Source organism: Triticum urartu, chromosome 3A (assembly GCF_056163025.1).
Source record: "Triticum urartu cultivar PI428250 chromosome 3A, HENAU_Tu73, whole genome shotgun sequence".
NCBI classification, from domain to species: Eukaryota; Viridiplantae; Streptophyta; class Magnoliopsida; order Poales; family Poaceae; genus Triticum; species Triticum urartu.
The window spans coordinates 693,904,290-693,924,110 of record NC_141875.1 but is presented as its reverse complement, the minus strand read 5'-3'; the positions used below and the strand labels follow the sequence as shown (position 1 = coordinate 693,924,110).

The following is a 19,821-nucleotide window of genomic DNA, read 5'->3' as shown; positions in this document are numbered from 1 at the left end:
AATGATATAGAATTTCTGGATAGCATAAAGGGATACTTGAATAAAAGTTTTTCAATGAAAGACCTCGGTGAAGCTGCTTACATATTAGGCATTAAGATCTATAGAGATAGATCAAGACGCTTAATTGGACTTTCACAAAGCACATACCTTGACAAAGTTTTGAAGAAGTTCAAAATGGATCAAGCAAAGAAAGGGTTCTTGCCTGTGTTACAAGGTGTGAAGTTGAGTAAGACTCAATGCCCGACCACTGCAGAAGATAGAGAGAAAATGAAGGATGTTCCCTATGCTTCAGCCATAGGCTCTATCATCTATGCAATGCTGTGTACCAGACCTGATGTGTGCCTTGCTATAAGTTTAGCAGGGAGGTACCAAAGTAATCCAGGAGTGGATCACTGGACAGCGGTCAAGAACATCCTGAAATACCTGAAAAGGACTAAGGATATGTTTCTCGTATATGGAGGTGACAAAGAGCTCACCGTAAAAGGTTACGTTGATGCAAGCTTTGACACTGATCCGAACGATTCTAAATCGCAAACCGAATACGTGTTTACATTAAACGGTGGAGCTGTCAGTTGGTGCAGTTCTAAACAAAGCGTCGTAGCGGGATCTACATGTGAAGCGGAATACATAGCTGCTTCGGAAGAAGCGAACGAAGGAGTCTGGATGAAGGAGTTCATATCCTATCTAGGTGTCATACCTAGTGCATCGGGTCCAATGAAAATCTTTTCTGACAATACTGGTGCAATTGCCTTGGCAAAGGAATCCAGATTTCACAAGAGGACCAAGCACATCAAGAGACGCTTCAATTCCATCCGGGATCTAGTCCAGGTGGGAGACATAGAGATTTGCAAGATACATACAGATCTGAATGTTGTAGACCCGTTGACTAAGCCTCTTCCACGAGGAAAACATGATCAGCACCAAGGCTCCATGGGTGTTAGAATCATTACTGTGTAATCTAGATTATTGACTCTAGTGCAAGTGGGAGACTGAAGGAAATATGCCCTAGAGGCAATAATAAAGTTATTATTTATTTCCTTATATCATGATAAATGTTTATTATTCATGCTAGAATTGTATTAACCGGAAACATAATACATGTGTGAATACATAGACAAACTTAGTGTCACTAGTATGCCTCTACTTGACTAGCTCGTTAATCAAAGATGGTTATGTTTCCTAACCATGAACAAGGTGTTGTTATTTGATTAACGAGGTCACATCATTAGTTGAATGATCTGATTGACATGACCCATTCCATTAGCTTAGCACCTGATCGTTTGGTATGTTGCTATTGCTTTCTTCATGACTTACACATGTTCCTATGACTATGAGATTATGCAGCTCCCGTTTGCCGGAGGAACACTTTGTGTGCTACCAAACGTCACAACGTAACTGGGTGATTATAAAGGAGTTCTATGTACCGACGATTGAATCTCGGGCAAGTAACATACCGATGACAAAGGGAACAACGTATGTTGTTATGTAGTCTGACCGATAAAGATCTTCGTAGAATATGTAGGAGCCAATATGGGCATGCAGGTCCCACTATTGGTTATTGACCGGAGACGTGTCTCGGTCATGTCTACATTGTTCTCGAACCGTAGGGTCCGCACGCTTAACATTACGATGACAGTTATTATGAGTTTATGCATTTTGATGTACCGAAGATTGTTCGGAGTCCCGGATGTGATCATGGACATGACGAGGAGTCTCAAAATGGTCGAGACATAAAGATTGATATATTGGAAGCCTATGTTTGGATATCGGAAGTGTTCCGGTTGAAATCGGGATTTTACCGGAGTACCGGGAGGTTACCGGAACCCCCCGGGAGCTATATGGGCCTTAGTGGGCTTTAGTGGAAAGGAGAAAGGGGCAGCCCAAGGTGGGCCGCGCGCCTCCCCCCTCCCCTAGTCCTATTAGGACAAGGAGAGGTGGCCGGCCCCCCCCCTCTCTTTCCCCCCTCGAGGAATCCTATTCCAACTAGGATTGGGGGGGGGGGGGAATCCTACTCCCAGAGGGAGTAGGACTCCCTTGGCGCGCCCTCCTTGGCCGACCGCCCCCTCCCCCTTGGCTCCTTTATATACGGAGGCAGGGGGCACCCTAGGACACACAAGTTGATCCTAGAGATCGTTCCTTAGCCGTGTGCGGTGCCCCCTGCCACCATATTCCACCTCGATCATATTGTAGCAGTACTTAGGCGAAGCCCTGCGACAGTAGAACATCAAGATCGTCACCACACCATCGTGCTGACGGAACTCCTCCCCGACGCTTTGCTGGATCGGAGCCCGGGGATCGTCATCGAGCTGTACGTGTGCTAAGAACTCGGAGGTGCCGGAGTAACGGTGCTTGGATCGGTCGGATCGGGAAGACGTACGACTACTTCCTCTACGTTGCGTCAACGCTTCCGCAGTCGGTCTGCGTGGGTACTTAGACAACACTCTCCCCTCTCGTTGCTATGCATCACCATGATCTTGCGTGTGCGTAGGAAAATTTTGAAATTACTACGTTCCCCAACAGAAAGGGGCAGCCCAAGGTGGGCCGCGCGCCTCCCCCCTCCCCTAGTCCTATTAGGACAAGGAGAGGTGGCCGGCCCCCCTCTCTCTCTTTCCCCCTCGGGGAATCCTATTCCAACTAGGATTGGGGGGGGGGAGTCCTACTCCCGGTAGGAGTAGGACTCCTCCTGCGCCCTCCTCCTGGCCGGCCGCCCCCTCCCCCTTGGATCCTTTATATACGGGGGCAGGGGGGCACCTCTAGACACACAAGTTGATCCTTGAGATCATTCCTTAGCCGTGTGCGGTGCCCCCTGCCACCATATTCCACCTTGATCATATTGTAGCGGTGCTTAGGCGAAGCCCTGCGACGGTAGAACATCAAGATCGTCACCATGCCGTCGTTCTGACGAAACTCCTCCCCGACGCTTTGCTGGATCGGAGCCCAGGGATCGTCATCGAGCTGTACGTGTGCTAAGAACTCGGAGGTGCCGGAGTAACGGTGCTTGGATCGGTCGGATCGAGAAGACGTACGACTACTTCCTCTACGTTGCGTCAACGCTTCCGCAGTCGGTCTGCGTGGGTACGTAGATAACACTCTCCCCTCTCGTTGCTATGCACCACCATGATCTTGCGTGTGCGTAGGAAATTTTTTGAAATTACTGCGTTCCCCAACAATGGTGCGATCTATGATGTCTCTTATCGATCTACCACTATCGTTTTGGGGTTATGCATTAAAGACAGCTGCATTCACGTTTAAAAGGGCACCATCTAAGTCCGTTGAGACGACACAATCTGAACTGTGGTTTGGCAAGAAACCAAAGTTGTTGTTTCTTAAAGTTTGGGATTGTGATGCTTATATGAAAAAGTTTCATCCTGATAAGCTCAAACCCAAATCGGAGAAATATGTCTTCATAGGATACCCAAAGGAGACTGTTGGATATACCTTCTATCACAAATCCGAAGGCAAGACTTTTGTTGCTAAATTCGGAGTTTTTCTAGAGAAGGAGTTTCTCTCGAAAGAAGTGAGTGGGAGAAAAGTAGAACTTGATGAGGTAACTGTACCTGCTCCCTTATTGGAAAGTAGTTCATCATAGAAATCTGTTCCTGTGACTACTACACCAATTAGTGAGGAAGCTAATGATGATGATCATGTAACTTCATATCAAGTTACTACCGAATCTCGTAGGTAAACCAGAGTGAGATCCGCACCAGAGTGGTACAGTAATCCTGTTCTGGAAGTCATGTTACTAGACCATGACGAACTTGCGAACTATGAGGAAGCGATGATGAGCCCAGATTCCGCGAAATGGTTTGAGGCCATAAAATCTGAGATATGATCCATGTATGAGAACAAAGTATGGGCTTTGATGGATTTGCCCGATGATCGGCAAGCCATAGAAAATAAATGGATCTTCAAGAGGAAGACGGACGCTGATAGTAGTGTTACTATCTACAAAGTTAGAATTGTCGCAAAAGGTTTTCGACAAGTTCAAGGTGTTGACTACGATGAGATTTTCTCACTCTTATATATGCTTAAGTCTGTCCGAATCATGTTAGCAATTGCCGCATTTTATGAAATCTGGCAAATGGATAAACAAAACTGCATTCCTTAATGGATTTCTTAAAGAAGAGTTGTATATGATGCAACCAGAAGGTTTTGTCAATCCTAAAGGTGTTAACAAAATATGCAAGCTCCAACGATCCATCTATGGACTGGTGCAAGCATCTCGGAGTTGGAATATACGCTTTGATAAGTTGATCAAAGTGTATAGTTTTATACAGACTTACGGTGAAGGCTGTATTTACAAGAAAGTGAGTGGGAGCACTACAACATTTCTGATAAGTATATGTGAACAACATATTGTTGATCGGAAATAATGTATAATTTTCTGGAAAGCATAAAGGAATATTTGAAAGGAGTTTTTCAAAGAAAGACCTTGATAAAGCTGCTTACATATTGAGCATCAAGATCTATAGAGATAGATCAAGACGCTTGATAAGTTTTTTCAATGAGTACATACCTTGACAAGATTTTGAAGTAGTTCAAAATGGAACAGTCAAAGAAAGAGTTCTTGCCTGTGTTGCAAGGTGTGAAATTGAGTAAGACTCAAAGCCCGACCACGGCAGAAGATAGAAATAGAATGAAAGTCATTCCCTATGCCCCAGCCATAGGTTCTATAATGTATGCCATGCTGTGTACCAGATCTATTGTATACCCTACACTGTGTTAAGCAAGGGAGTACAATAGTGATCTAAGAGTAGATCACTGGACAGCGGTCAAAATTCTCCTTAGTGGAATAAGGAAATATTTCTCAATTATGGAGGTGACAAAAAGGTTGGTCGTAAAAAGTTACGTCGATGCAAGTTTTGACACAGATCTGGATGACTCTAAGTCTCGATCTAGATACATATTGAAAGTGGGAGCAATAAGCTAGAGTAGCTCCGTGCAGAGCATTGTTGATATAGAAATTCGCAAAATACTTACGGATCTGAATGTGACAGACCGTTGACTAAAATTATCTCACAAGCAAAACATGATCACACCTTAGTACTCTTTGGGTGTTAATCACATAGCGATGTGAACTAGATTACTGACTCTAGTAAACCCTTTGGGTGTTGATCACATATCGATGTGAACTATGGGTGTTAATCACATGGTGATGTGAACTATTGCTGTTAAATCACATGGCGATGTGAACTAGATTATTGACTCTAGTGCAAGTGGGAGACTGAAGGAAATATTCCCTAGAGGCAATAATAAAGTTATTATTTATTTCCTTATATCATGATAAATGTTTATTATTCATGCTAGAATTGTATTAACCAGAAACATACTACTTGTGTGAATACATAGACAAACAAAGTGTCACTAGTATGCCTCTACTTGACTAGCTCGTTAATCGAAGATGGTTATGTTTTCTAACCATAAACAAAAGAGTTGTTATTTGATTAACGGGATCACATCATTAGGAGAATGATGTGATTGACATGACCCATTCCATTAGCTTAGCACCCGATCGTTTAGTATGTTGCTATTGCTTTCTTCATGACTTATACATGTTCCTATGACTATGAGATTATGCAACTCCCGTTTGCCGGAGGAACACTTTGTGTGCTACCAAACGTCACAACGTAACTGGGTGATTATAAAGGAGCTCTACAGGTGTCTCCAAAGGTACATGTTGGGTTGGCGTATTTCAAGATTAGGATTTGTCACTCCGATTGTCGGAGAGGTATCTCTGGGCCCTCTCGGTAATGCACATCACATAAGCCTTGCAAGCATTGCAACTAATGAGTTAGTTGTGAGATGATGTATTACGGAACGAGTAAAGAGACTTGCCGGTAACGAGATTGAACTAGGTATTAAGATGCCGACGATCGAATCTCGGGCAAGTAACATACCGATGACAAAGGGAACAACGTATGTTGTTATGCGGTCTGACGGATAAAGATCTTCGTAGAATACGTGGGAGCCAATATGAGCATCCAGGTTCCGCTATTGGTTATTGACTGGAGACGTGTCTCGGTCATGTCTACATTGTTCTCGAACCCGTAGGGTCCGCACGCTTAAGGTTTCAATGACAGTTATATTATGAGTTTATGAGTTTTGATGTACCGAAGGAGTTTGGAGTCCCGGATGAGATCGGGGACATGATGAGGAGTCTCGAAATGGTCGAGACGTAAAGATCGATATATTGGACGACTATATTCGGACATCGGAAAGGTTCCGAGTGATTCGGGTATTTTTTGGAGTACCGGAGAGTTACGGGAATACGTATTGGGCCTTATTGGGCCATACGGGAAAGAAGAAAAAGGGCCTCAAGGGTGGCCGCACCCCTCCCCTTGGTCTGGTCCGAATTGGACTAGGGAAGGGGGGCGCCCCCTTCCTTCCTTCTCCTTTTCCCTTCCTCTTTTCCTATTCCATATGGGAGGTGGAATCCTACTAGGACTAGGGAGTCCTAGTAGGACTCCACACTTGGCGCGCCCCCTCCTAGGGCCGGCCTCCTCCCTTGCTCCTTTATATACGGGGGCAAGGGGGCACCTCTAGACACAAGTTGATCCACGTGATCATATTTTTAGCCGTGTGCGGTGCCCCCTTCCATCATAATCCTCGATAATATTGTAACGGTGCTTAGGCGAAGCCCTGCGACGGTAGAACATCAAGATCGTCACCACGCCGTCGTGCTGACGGAACTCTTCCCCGACACTTTGCTGGATCGGAGTCCGGGGATCGTCATCGAGCTGAACGTGTGCTAAAACTCGGAGGTGCCGTAGTTTCGGTGCTTGATCGGTCGGGCCGTGAAGACGTACGACTACATCAATCGTGTTGTGCTAACGCTTCCGCTGTCGGTCTACAAGGGTACGTAGATCACACTCTCCCCTCTCGTTGCTATGCATCACCATGATCTTGCGTGTGCGTAGGAATTTTTTTGAAATTACTACGTTCCCCAATAGCTGCGGCTCCCAAAAAAGCTTCTGAAGGATATGGACAAGGCCAGGCGGCGATTCCTCTGGGCGCATGACGAAGAATTGTCAGGTGGAAAGTGCAAAGTGAACTGGAAAAATGTATGCTCTCCCACCCAAAAGGGTGGGCTTGGCATTCAGGATCTTCACCTTTTCGGCAGAGCACTACGTCTCCGGTGGCTTTGGCTCGAATGGATGCAGCCGGACAGGCCTTGGAAAGCTTTCCCAATCCCGTGTGACAGCAATGACAGGGCCCTCTTCTCTCGAGTCACGAAGATTGCCATCGGAGACGGCAAGACGGCGAAATTTTGGACCTGTCACTGGTTGGGAGACGAACCACTCTGCCAAACTTTCCCAATGCTGTTCAAGCGATCTAGAAGCAAGCTTAAAACTGTGGCTGAGGCTCTATAAAATGATAGCTGGATCTGCAGCCTTGGCAATGGGCGGTATGAAGAAATAGTACATGATGTGGTCAGGTTGGCACGCATGATCAGAGAGCATGGAGGAATGATCAATGAGCAACGGGCAGATAGGATCATTTGGACAGGAAACGAAAAGTATCCTACTCCACGAGCTCTGCCTACAATGCCCAGTTCGAAAACCTACCAAAAAATGGAATGAAATCAGCCATTTGGAAGGTATGGGCCCTTGGCAAGATCAAAATCTTCTCCTGGCTAATTCATCGGGATAGAGTGTGGTGTAATGACCGTCTACAACGACGACAATGGCCAAACCCATACTTCTGCCAGTTTTGCCTCAAAAACCTGGAGTGCTCCGTTCATATCTTCTGGAACTGCCCATTCACGCGATCAGTCTGGGCAAAGGTGGCGAACTGGAAAGGATGTTCGTCGCTCGCCCCGCCTCTGCAGGATCGGCGATGCACACCCTCGGCAGTTAAGGCCATTGTGGATACAACAAGAGCGGAAAACAGGAGGGGAGTGAAGACTATGATCATGGCTACCACCTGGGCAATTTGGATGGAAAGAAACAACTGTACCTTCAGAACGAAGAACGCTGTTCTGAAGGATGTCATCGACGCCATTCGACGCATGATGGAGCACTGGCGGCTAGCCGGAGCAAAATCTATTGAGCCCCCTTTTGGGGATTTAGGTGTGACATAGTTTTCTTGTAGTTCTTTTTGCTGGGAGCTGCAGGACGAAGGCCCTCCCCTGTTGTATCTTTTCTTTCTTCCCTTGATCGCTTGATCAAACTCTGTTTTCCATTTGCTCTCTCCTAAATCAATCAAAGCCAGCCAAGCTGGATCTTTCAAAAAAAAACTTAGTACATAACATGACAAATTACTTACTCTGTAACTTTACCATATTTACCATGTAGCACATAATACAAAAAGTTACTTGCTCCAATGTCTTGGACCTCGAAGCTTTGAGAACGTCCTAAGAAATTTTTCTGGGCTTTTTTTGTGTGAAATTTTTCGATCTATTCATCACATGTCATGACAGTACAAGTAACATTAGAAGTAATAAAAAATACATTCATTTTCGTAGACCATTTAGCGACGACTACAAAACCCTACTTGCCTTCAAAAATACGCCTAAAAAAACAACAACCCTCTTGCCGGCAAGGGCCGGGGTCCACGGGAACACCATGGCCCCAAGGCCACACGAGACGGGGCAGACCGGCGGAGGCGTTGGTGGAAGGTAGAAGAACCCTAATCGCGTGTGGACTCCGCTGCAAGGGGCAAAGGGGTACGCAGGCTTGCACGCGATCCAATTAACACAAGTGAATTGATTTAATACGTGAGCTACATATATAGGAAAACAAATTCGTGGATTTTAATAGGGAACACTATCATGTGCTAAAAAATTCATGAATTTGTTTTGTTTTTATAAAGTATATCATCATGAAACTTTGTTGGATGTACATATGGATTTTTTCTTAGAATTTGTTGAAACATCAAAAGTAAAACTTAGAGTTTTTATTGAAAAGGGGCTCCACACGGTGCCCGAGCTCTACAAGGAGTTTCCTGGTGCACGTGACTTATTATATAGGACTCTCAAAGCGACCTTGGGCTGCATGTGTAGAGCGAGCGCGCACGCTAGAAGCTACTACCAGTTACTCACCCTTATTTACTTTGCCTTATCTAGTAAGCCACCGCAGCCTAGATATTTTTGGGGTTTTCTCCGCCAGCGCCAGCCACCTCTCTGAGCTCGAGTCCGGGGACTCCGCACAGTCTGCCTCCACCGCGTCCGCAGCCGGCCGGCACTCCGCTACAGAGGCTGCCGTTGACCAGTCTGTCCAGGTCCAGCCGACGGTGGGAGAGTAGGTCAGTCTTGTGCTATTTTTCTCCGATGCGAGCAGAGATTTCTTACTCATACTCAACTAATCAGTTGGAAATTGGATCATGAATGTCTTTTCAGATGCTCAACTAATCAGCTGTTGTTTTACCGTATTCATCAAAATCATTAGAACAGCGTGATTTGAATTTGATGCTCGGTGGTTTCTTTCATCCGCATTGCTTTTTCTTTTTCTTTCCAAAAGAGGGATTTTTAGCTTTCTATCAAGTATCAAGAATATACAGATTCAGATGGACATTCAGTAAGTTGCGGCCATCCCCGCCGCCGGCCAACCCTCGAACCAACCCCTTTCTGGCGCGGACGACCACCCCGCACCTGCACAGCCAATCCTTTGAATGGCCTCGTTCGGTGATGTGGCTAATGGCCACGGCGTCCTTGTCTTCGCTTCGCTCCCGGCCTTACCACCGCTGCTCATGTCGTCCCGTCTCCGTCCCCGCGTTATGGTTTGCCATCTTCTTAGAGAGAAGTCTGAGGGCATCATAGTTCAGGGTTAACCTGATCCCTGACCGAGCCGCCGTTTTGACTGGCAGCCGGCGAGCCGGACCGGACAGGACCGAGCAGGTTAGCGGTCCTCTTTTCAGCAACCGGACAGCCGGTGACTCACGTAGATCTCGATGGCGGAGTCGGGGACGTCGGGGAAACAGGGATGGCGACGCAATCGACAATGAACGACGGCGGCCAAAGTTGGGGATGGAGGATCGTGGCGACGGCTTCGGGGCAAATCCGGCCATTTGCTTGTGCGGGGAAGGAGATCCCAAGGTGGCGGACCTGCTGAACAAGGTGGTTATTCGAGGGGAGGCCGGTGGATGTCAGATTAGAGATTACATGATTGTTGATAACAATGTGAACTTACTACTGTTCACAACCATGTACTAGTTTTTCGGTTGTCATTACAACAATGAAACTTGTCGAGCAGATATGCTAGTTTACGATTTAATCATTTTTAAGCGAAAATGCATATGATTCTTTACCTTACACATTCTTTACTATGTGGCCTCTCTCCCTGTTTTTTCTCTTCTTCCCGTTTTCTTCAGGACCACGGCACAATTTTTAGTTGCAAGCAGGCTCTCCCTGAACTTAAGACATGCAACATCACTTGATACCACACTTATAATCTATTAGGACGATCGTTTCAGAAATTTCCACCACCTAGGATAGCATGGTAAAAGCCAATGCATTGGTAGTGACGACCTACGATAAGGGCAACTCTATCAAAGTCATTAGAACCAGAGCTTTTAAAAAGACTTTAGAGTGAACTGTATAAAAAAATTCAAAGCCTCAAGTGCAAGGTTGCCAAGTAAGACACACTATAGAACACATCCTTTGGTGTTTACAACTTTGTTTCGACCACTTCTCTCCCACGAGAGACCAGGAGAAACCATAGGCACTGCCACCCCTACCCCTTTCCTTCTTCCCCGTCACTCGCCGCCGCCAAGGTCTGCCGCCTGGTGAAGCCCGGCCTGCGTCAACATCTGCGACGGTCCTCTTCCTCCTTGTCTGGTCGGCTGTGGTGCGGGTGCGACATCTTGGTGGGGATGCCTCGCCTTGGCACAGGGCATGGTGCTAGGCGGTGCCTTAGCAGTGGAGGTTCCCATATCATGCTCCAGAGGTCTTATTTGGTGGCGAATTGTCTTCCCCGGGGTGGATAGGTACTCAGGGTTCCCCTGTTTGGCATGGGTGAGAGGCCCCGGGTGAAAGCCTTGTGCTCCGGTGCCAGAAGCAACGATGCTTTGGGTGTCACGTCCATCTTGGGGGAGCCGCTATGGTTCTTCTCGTCGAGCCAATGGTCCGGGTGAAAACCCTTGACCGTACCTTCGGTCTCGACGGTGGTGGCAAGTTGTTTTGTATTCCTCCTGACGACGTCATCGTGTAGCCCAGGTTACCTCGGGGGCACCACGCAATTGTTTGCGGACATTTTCGGATCATAGCACGAAGTTTCCTCAACCATGGCACGAGTGGTCGCACTTGCCCCCTTATGTTCTACGTGGTCCTCGTTGGTTCCACTCGTGGCCCTTTTTGTCCGTAGGCAGGCTCGGGCTCCACGATTCAGAGTGGGTTGGCAGGGCCCCTCTTCGGATATAACTTGGTATGAATGCCGGAACGAGATCCGATGATTTCCCTTGGTGTCTAGTCTTAGTCCATGTCAGTATTCTAGGTTGATTTGTATTTGGTTGTGGTTTCTCTTGTATTCCCGGCTTTCTTTGATCTGCTTTGTAAGAGGATTTTTTCGTCACCATGTATAGGTATGGTTGTGTTGCTTTATATATAAAGTAGGGCGGAAGCCTTTTTGGCATAACACATCCTTCATATTTTTTCACCTTATAAGACCAATTTGTTCATGGGTTTATAGAATACCCCCTCCTCCTCTCCTTCGGGATAAGGAAAGAAACGTTGGTGCCCAGGTCCCCAACCTCATTGTGGCTACCCAAGCGAGTGGACTTCCAAGCCGGCGCGGGCGCGCACATCACTACATGCCATCTCTATAAGCCGCCTGAAGACCGAAGGGGACAAACACCACCACCACCACCACTCGGAGTGCTAGAGTCGGCCGATGGCCGAGACCACACAATTCGATTTTGCAGAGCACGGGGGTGGAACGAGCACCCATGACAAGGATGAAGAATAGAGCCCATGTGGCTTCTAGCATGCCCACCATCGAGGCAACATGACCCATTCACAGGGCTCATGAGAATTCCGACACCAAGAGGATTGAGCCCTTGCCGGTTCAGACGTGCTACTCCGGGCATATCTCATGACTTGCAACTGGAGTTGTGACCCGTCGAACGCAAGCAAGGCTGCCTCAAGGAGCAGGACGAGGGGCACGAGGAGGCTAAGAGGCTCATCGGTACTATGGTCGCCACGACAATAGTACCCTCGCCGCGGATCTATGGTATCTCACAAGAGTCTGGTGGGAAGGAAGCTGGCCACATCCAACTCTACATTTCTGCCTATCCGCGACTATCGCATTTCGGCATTTGTGACTATCGCATTTCGGCATTTGTGCCTATCCGTTGCTACTGCCATCTATCTAGCTCTATGTCCTACAGGACCACCTTCTCTACGATGAAGCCAACAAGGTTGTCGAGTGAATCATCAAGGCTATCACAAACCACAATCGACAAGCTCACCTCTCTTGACGCGAGATCCCTCTCCAGGCGATGCCACGATGGAGCTCCATTCGGAGCGTCGGAGGTGGATTTCCCGATGACAGAACTCGATTCAGGGTGATCCCGTCAGACTAACATAAATATACAACACATTTTAAATTATTGCATCTAATATCTATGTATAAGGGATGAAGATTCTTTTTTAAAGTTAAGGCTGAAGGGTTGTTTCTAAAGGGCATTCCAAATGTTTTGAAGGCTGTGTGCCTTTTACGAGTTCTGCTAGAGAGGTTTGTTTAGCAAGCAGACTTTAAAATGGCAATTCTAAAATATTGTGTGCTTTTGGGGGATCTACTAGAGTTAGAGCATCTATAGTCGGACAAAATCCGCTACCTAAACATTCATGGACGCACCCCCAGACATCGTTGGACGGCTCCTCATTTGTCCTCGGGACAACTACACTCCTGGTATATACAAATCTTTAAACCCATGCACGATCCATCATATATCACAAATTCATTACCAATTCAACAAAGCAAGATAAACCACAATTCAATAATCATCACATGCCAAAAGAAAATACGACATTTCATAGATAGGCGATACAAGAATGAAGCATTCGGCGCTTGCTTTGTGCGTGTTGATCTCCTTCTTCTTAGCCTCAAGCCACTTGGCGGTTTCTCTTTGGCACAGTGGTTGTCCCTCCTTCCCTCGACCTTCCCAGTCTTCTTCATCCAATCAAATGGATTATTCGGAGCTTATGTCATCGTTTTTCTTCAACTTCTTCTTCTCGTTCTTGAGGTCATTGATGAGTTGTTACCACTTTGGTTCCCCGTTCAATTTCAACCAATAATGACACATAGTTAACGGGTTCCCCTCAGTTTGTTGGTAAAAAAGTGGCCGTCACCCCTATCTAGCAAACAAGAATCACTCATGGCAATGCAACAAACAAAGCTAGCAATGCTAATGATGACATAACGAGGCAAATCAACTGGCGAGACTATTGACTCCAATGCCAAATTGGTTCCCGCCAACCACCAAAGAATAGTGGCCACAGAACTTGTTAACGCTCTCTTGGAGGATTTACCATCTATGTTGGATGGAGGCCTCACTACAGGTGGAATGGATAGGGTCGACTTCACACATTCCTTGTGTTCATGTTAATGCTTGTTGATCGTTTTCCAATACTTGTTGCCCTTTTTCTTGGTTCCACATATAGGGTCCATGTTTGTGTCAAACCAAGCTTGACACAACAAAACATCCTCATGGCTTGTGAATGTCAGACCGCTTGCCTTGGTAACTTCTTTTTTCTGTTAATAGTGGCCGATGTTTTCCCAACATCATACATAGAAGAGTTGGTATTCCCAAGTCATAATGCATAGGCTTTTGACCGTCATTGATCATCTCTGTCATGATAGCCTCCTATGATTACAAATAAACTATTAACATATGCAACAAAAACATTCAATGGCATATGCAATAAGTTGATTGAATGGTATATGCATCCTTAATTTGATCCAATGGAGTATGAACGGACATACAAATCAATAAAAATGGGCAAAAGATCTATTGTGTCATGCTCTGCCATTTCGTCGAATAGGACGTGGGTAGACCCGGCTATTCACGGGGTTATCCGTGTCCGGTGGAGTTACGAGGAATCATACAAAATGTCAAGCATATCATGTTGCGTCGAGTCATCCGGAATCCTCGGCCATTTGGACGACGAACAAACTTGGTCGCAAGCGGGGCGGATGTCGTGTTCTCGGCAGCAGGGCGGACATGTACGGACGGTGAGATCGGCCGCATCGGACTGGATGCGTCCATGTTGATGTGGACCACCTCCTTATCTGTAGCCTCCTGCTCGTGCTACTTCCCTCCCCGCTCCCTCCGAATGACATTCTCTGCCTTGAAACCGACCACCACAGACTGCGCCGAGGCATCATCCATGCTGGCGGTAGAGGACGGGGTACTTGGCGATGACATATACGAAGCTAGACACGGGCAGCGGTGCGGTCAGGGAACAATGGTGAAGAACGGTGAAGGCTCGGACGCAAGAAATGGAACTAGGTTAATTTGGATGGATTTGGGATGGGTTCGGTTTGTCGGCCCTGGCGTGGTGGACACGTCTGGGCGCCCCCAAGTCTTCCATATTCACCACTAGATATGGGCTGGGTTTGAGGTGTGACTGACAGCCGGACGTGTATCGCCTGCTTGAGGGGGCCGGTTGGACCACATTTTCTGCTGGGCAGATCAGTGAAATGTGGATAATTTGGGTCATCGTTCTGCACAAGGCCCACCCAGCTAGATCAACCCCTCTTCCATCACATCCTAATCCACGTCGGTCTTCCCACCCCTAAACAAAACGTCAGTCTTCTCATCAAATCAATCAAGAGAGAAAATAAAGGTGAGCCTCGATCGTGTACCGGAGACGGAAGGGGCTGGAGGCGACGCGAGGCAAACACAGTGGGCACTGGGGGGCCAGGCGACGCGGGCCCTCGTCGGCCGATGTTGGAAAGCGGAGAGTCAGTGATGCTGCGTGGTGGTCGCTTGGTTTTCAGGCGAAGAGTCAAGAAGGCGTCCGCTATGATTTTGGACGCCTGTATATGTAAGCCCTGTCCGTCCCTCTATCTCCTTTCCCCTTCTTCCTCCCGCAATACCATGTTCACCGGCCATACGCTTCTCCACTAGGTTTCTCGTCATCTTTAACCTATCTGCATATTTTCCTCCTCATTACCTTCTCAATATGTTCAGTTTGAGTCGTCCTATATCTGTTTTAATATTGTTTTCTTTTATTGCTGCAGGTTATGCTATATTGGTTTCCGGATTATTGGAGGCTGGTTCTAGAATTTCTTTTAGGAGGATTCTTGAGCTGATTATTACTTGCAACGTCTGCCCTGACCAGGTTAGTTAACATAGAATGCCAAGTGCAGATAAGTTCCTGGTCCACCGTATACTGCAGTATGTAGGAGAGTGGCAAGATATTTCCTTTAAGCTTTAGCTAGGCGTGATCTATATCCCCATCCTGTAAAGATTTTTTTTCTTCGGTAAGGTCTAGTACATACTGTTAAAACTAATTAGGAATACAGAGGGGTCCCTGTGCACACTCTGAATTTCCGTGGTATTCCCAAGGACATTGGAATAATATACAAAGTAAGTCTAGAGGGGTTCACATGGACCGCTCTTGTATTCACAATGCCCAGGGAGTAAACCCATCTTATATTCCCAATGTCACTGAAAATGCAAAAGAGGGGTCTACATGACGCAAGGACCTTCTTTATATTGTCATGAGGATGCCATGATTTGCAGCCAAGATTTGCCATGCTTGCTAAAGGAAATTGCCACCCTCGTGACAACATAATTTGCCATAAAAAATGTTCGATTTGCCATGCTAAAAAAGTCTGACATTCGATTTGTATAGTGAAATCCAAAAAGTTATGATTGGAAAACATCACCAAGTAGGTAAGACTGTAAGAGTTACTCACTTAAAAAATGACTAGTCTTGGCCTGTTTGTTTGCCTTTTAGTCTGATGGAGCTCCCTTCATAAAAGAAGCTTTGGAAGGACATTCTGCATTCGTGCTAGGCAGCGGTTTTGATAGGATGGACGAACTGTCAGGTCTTGGATGTTTTGAGTTCTTCGTGATCATACTTCCTAATTTCTTGAAAAAACTGGTACAGATCGCACAATCTCTCACTTCCTGTTTCATCTTCGTTTTCCATTTCTACATTTCGATATTCGGTCACTAGTCTGTTTGGTTGGTTCAACACTTTGTTTTTTTCAACAGCTGTTTAATCCTCTTTGCAGAGGCTTCCTGACAAGTTCGTGGCGGTGCTCGACGGCCGTGAGCCCCGGGAAGTGAAGCTACGGGAGGCCAGTTGCCGGCATCGCTCATGGGACGTCGAAGTAGTGTTCGACGCCGACCGCCACATGTACCTGAAGCGCGGCTGGGAGCAGTTCGCCCGGGCTCATGATCTACGGCTCGGGCACTTCCTCGTCTTAAGCTATGACGACCGCCGCCACGCCATGCTCACCGTGAAGGTGTTCGATGGAAGCATGTGTCGCAGGCACTACCAACATGGCGATGTTGCCAGTACGTGCCTGTTTAAATCATGTTACTGTAAATCAGCAAAAGTCGCCTGCTGTATCTTATACTGATGAGGAATTTTCAGCTTAAATTTGTTCTTAAATTAAATCACTTGCCCACTTACCCTTTGTTCTCTTACTCTTGAAGAGAATCCATCTGCAGATGAGTCTGTGCAGTTGAATGATCTTCAGATGCCCTCGAAGGACTATTTCTTATCAGGGAAATGTGATCTTACAGTATCACAGAAGGCAAAAATACATGAATTAGTCAATGAAATTCAACCTAAAATTCCAGTGTTCATTGTACTGATAAAGAAGAGCAATGTAGACCAGCGGGGTACTCTGGTACGTTAGTTTCACCATCCGCATTCTCTATCCCCCACCTTTTAATTTCTCTACACTTTGTAATTCATTCACCCCTAATGAAATAAAAAGCTGCGTTGTCAGCATTTCGTCAAAATAAACATAAAAATGAATTGCTCATTGTCTGTAGATACGTGCATTTTCTTTTATCATACAGTTTACGGAAGTTAGTATTTTGGTTTTAACTCAAAACTTCTGAAGGATACGTTTGCAACAAAATGCATATGCATTACTAAATCAACGTTATCAGTTGAAGGAATGTGTATGGAAGAATTTAGCCTTTGTTACTGTGTTAACTTCTTGCTCCTTGGTGCTTTAGCTCTCAGATATAACAAGCTTGACAGTATCATAATTACATTCTGTTCCTTTTTCAATTAGGGGATATCTAAGGATTATGCTCTCAAATACTTTCCATGTGAAGATACAAATATCATTCTCCAGTTGCCTAGGAAAAACAAGGCTTGGAAATGCAGATTGCATATCAGGCCATCCGGCATGTCTAATCCAGGTCGGCGCAGCCTTAATTGGGGCCCCTTTGCCCGTGACAATGATGTGAGGGAGGGTGATATCTTCCTCTTTCAACCAATGACAAATGTGAAGCAGAGAAGATTCCTAGTGACAGTACATCTACTTCACAATGCGACCCTTGATCATTTTGCTTGTGGAAGAGCCGACGTTGGCTCAAATCGTGGAAGTACAAGTGCCAAGAAGATGGGCGGTGTGAAGGAGGAACCACCCACCGATGGTACTAAACTGTTACCACTGCTAGGATGCATGTGCCACACTTCAGTTCCCATTATATCTGTCTGATCTATGTGAAATTTTGTATAGGTGAAGAGTACTCTTCAGAACAAGAAGAGCATGAAGTCTCTGGGGATTCCGAGGGAGCTTCTGAGCCTCTCTTCATCCTGGCTGACAGAGCTTCTCTATCACCAGAACAGAACATGAAATGTCTGGAGAAAGTTGAGGAGATTAAGTTCAAACCGCCCTCTTATGTTGCTATCATGAGCAAAAGCAGTGTGTGTCAGCGTGGCAGCCGATGTTCTGCAAAGCTAGTAAGTTCAGGGAAAACATTTTCTCTTGCTTTCTGTCAGTTCCTCAATTGCATAGGTGTCCTCTGATAAGATAAATAGCAACAAATCTCCCAAGTATCTCTGCACCTGTGTCAGTCTAACATTTGCCCTGTGTTCTAAACAGCACTTTGGCTCTCAGTATGCGGCCACATATCTAGTTCAGAAGTTTGCTGCTAGCCTTCATCATGGAGAGAATAGTTCAATCAGTTTGGTGCTTCAGCGGGAGGGTAAGAGCAGATCATGGCCTACCAAGCTGCAATGTAAGTATCGCATGCGAGGCACGAGCAATAAGATGACCTATCTCAATGGATGGCCGTCTTTTGCCCGCGACAACCACCTGCGGGAGGGAGATATCTGTCTCTTCAAGCTGATGGATAATGAGGAGCAGCTGAGGATGATGGTCTACATCGTACGCCGCTAGAAATGTTAAGCATGTCTTGCATGCTGCTGCTGCAATGATCTTGAACTCTGGGAGTGGAAAACTATGTGTGGCTTATATCCAAATGACGGGCTCGTACGTGCAACAAGAAACTTCTCTGCTTATCTATATCATTAGACATAATCTTAGTGTTTTCTTACTTCTGCCAGAACTTTCTTTCTTTTATCGGAATGTAATTTGGATGTTTCAAGTTTGAACAAATTATTATGTGTTGCTAAGGTTGATTTGACTTGCCCGCCAAACAAAAAGGTTGATTAGACTTGCCCGCCAAAAAAAGGTTGATTTGATTGAACTTTTACTTTTTACGGGATTCACTATGAGAAATGTTCGCCTTGCATTCTCCTGGTACATTGACCTTGAATTCTCAGAGCGAAAGGTATGTGGCCTTTCTCCAAAGGAGGCAGTCATTGATCAGGAAACTTACGTGTTTATCATTAGACGATTGTCTTGGTGGTTTCTTGGTTCTGTGAGAACTATGTTAATTGAGAGTGCTTTGGATGGCTCAGTTTGACCAATCTGTGATGTGTTGCTGACTGCTGATGTTCGGAGGCACTGTTTTTGCATGTGGATTCTCTGCAGCATCGAGAGGATTTGTTTTGAGAATACGGGATACTGCTGCGGTGTGTGTGTATATAGAAGTGCACAGAAAGAATTTGAGGCACACTTAATGTACTGTTCAGACAGAAAAGGTAAAAAAAAGGCACTCTTGGGCATTGCCTTCTCTTCATAGACAGAATTACAAGTTGTACTATACAACAAGATGAGATGACAAAGAATCAATCAGATATGATATGCTAACGATCATATTCCTAATTATGGAGATATTTACGTTAATGTTCCACACAATCTCAACCGTCTGCCTCGTAATTTCTCCAGCATGACTTTTGTAGTAGGTTTAGTTATGCCACTTGATCACTAGAAGACACAAAACTAAGACTGGTCGTAGTGGGGAGTAACTTATACATGACACTAGTATAAGTTACTACCTTCATAGTGCAAAGTAACATAATAGTAGTGTCATAGAGGACCTCATTTATTAGTTTGTAGACTCATTTTGTCTTGGAAAGCGCTATGTTACAGTAACATATTATGTTATCACTTCTCATTAACCACATGCCACGTAAGCTAAAATTTCTTGGAGTATGCTATGTTACTAGCTAAGTTACTCCCACTATGACTAGCCTAACATCCAATGCTACGTGTGCCACCTTTTCTCTGCCGAAGTGGAAGTCCACCTCAATATGCTTCATCCTTGCATGAAATACTGGGTTTGCAGTTAAGTGGATGGCGCCCAAATTATTACACCATAAAACTGGTGGACGTGGTAGGGATACTCCCAGTTCCCTAAGCCAAGATTGCACCTACGTAGCTTCAGCTGCACCATTTGCAAGAGCCTTGTATTCTGCCTGGGTACTAGATCATGAAACTGTGGGTTGTTTTCGTGCACTCAATGAAACCAAGTTAGGCCCAAAGAAGACCAGAAAAC

General features: G+C 45.8%; 1 protein-coding gene across 1 annotated transcript; it reads left to right on the top strand.

Moving 5' to 3' along the window:
• The first annotated feature begins 14,907 nt into the window (after positions 1-14,907).
• Positions 14,908-18,317, top strand: LOC147981726 (B3 domain-containing protein Os03g0619600-like). The gene is made up of 8 exons (XM_087516072.1): positions 14,908-14,983; positions 15,180-15,280; positions 15,902-16,048; positions 16,182-16,467; positions 16,609-16,805; positions 17,202-17,568; positions 17,655-17,878; positions 18,021-18,317. The coding sequence occupies exons 1-8, from the start codon at positions 14,908-14,910 to the stop codon at positions 18,315-18,317; spliced, it is 1,695 nt and encodes a 564-aa protein (XP_087372198.1).
• Positions 18,318-19,821: the final 1,504 nt, after the last annotated feature.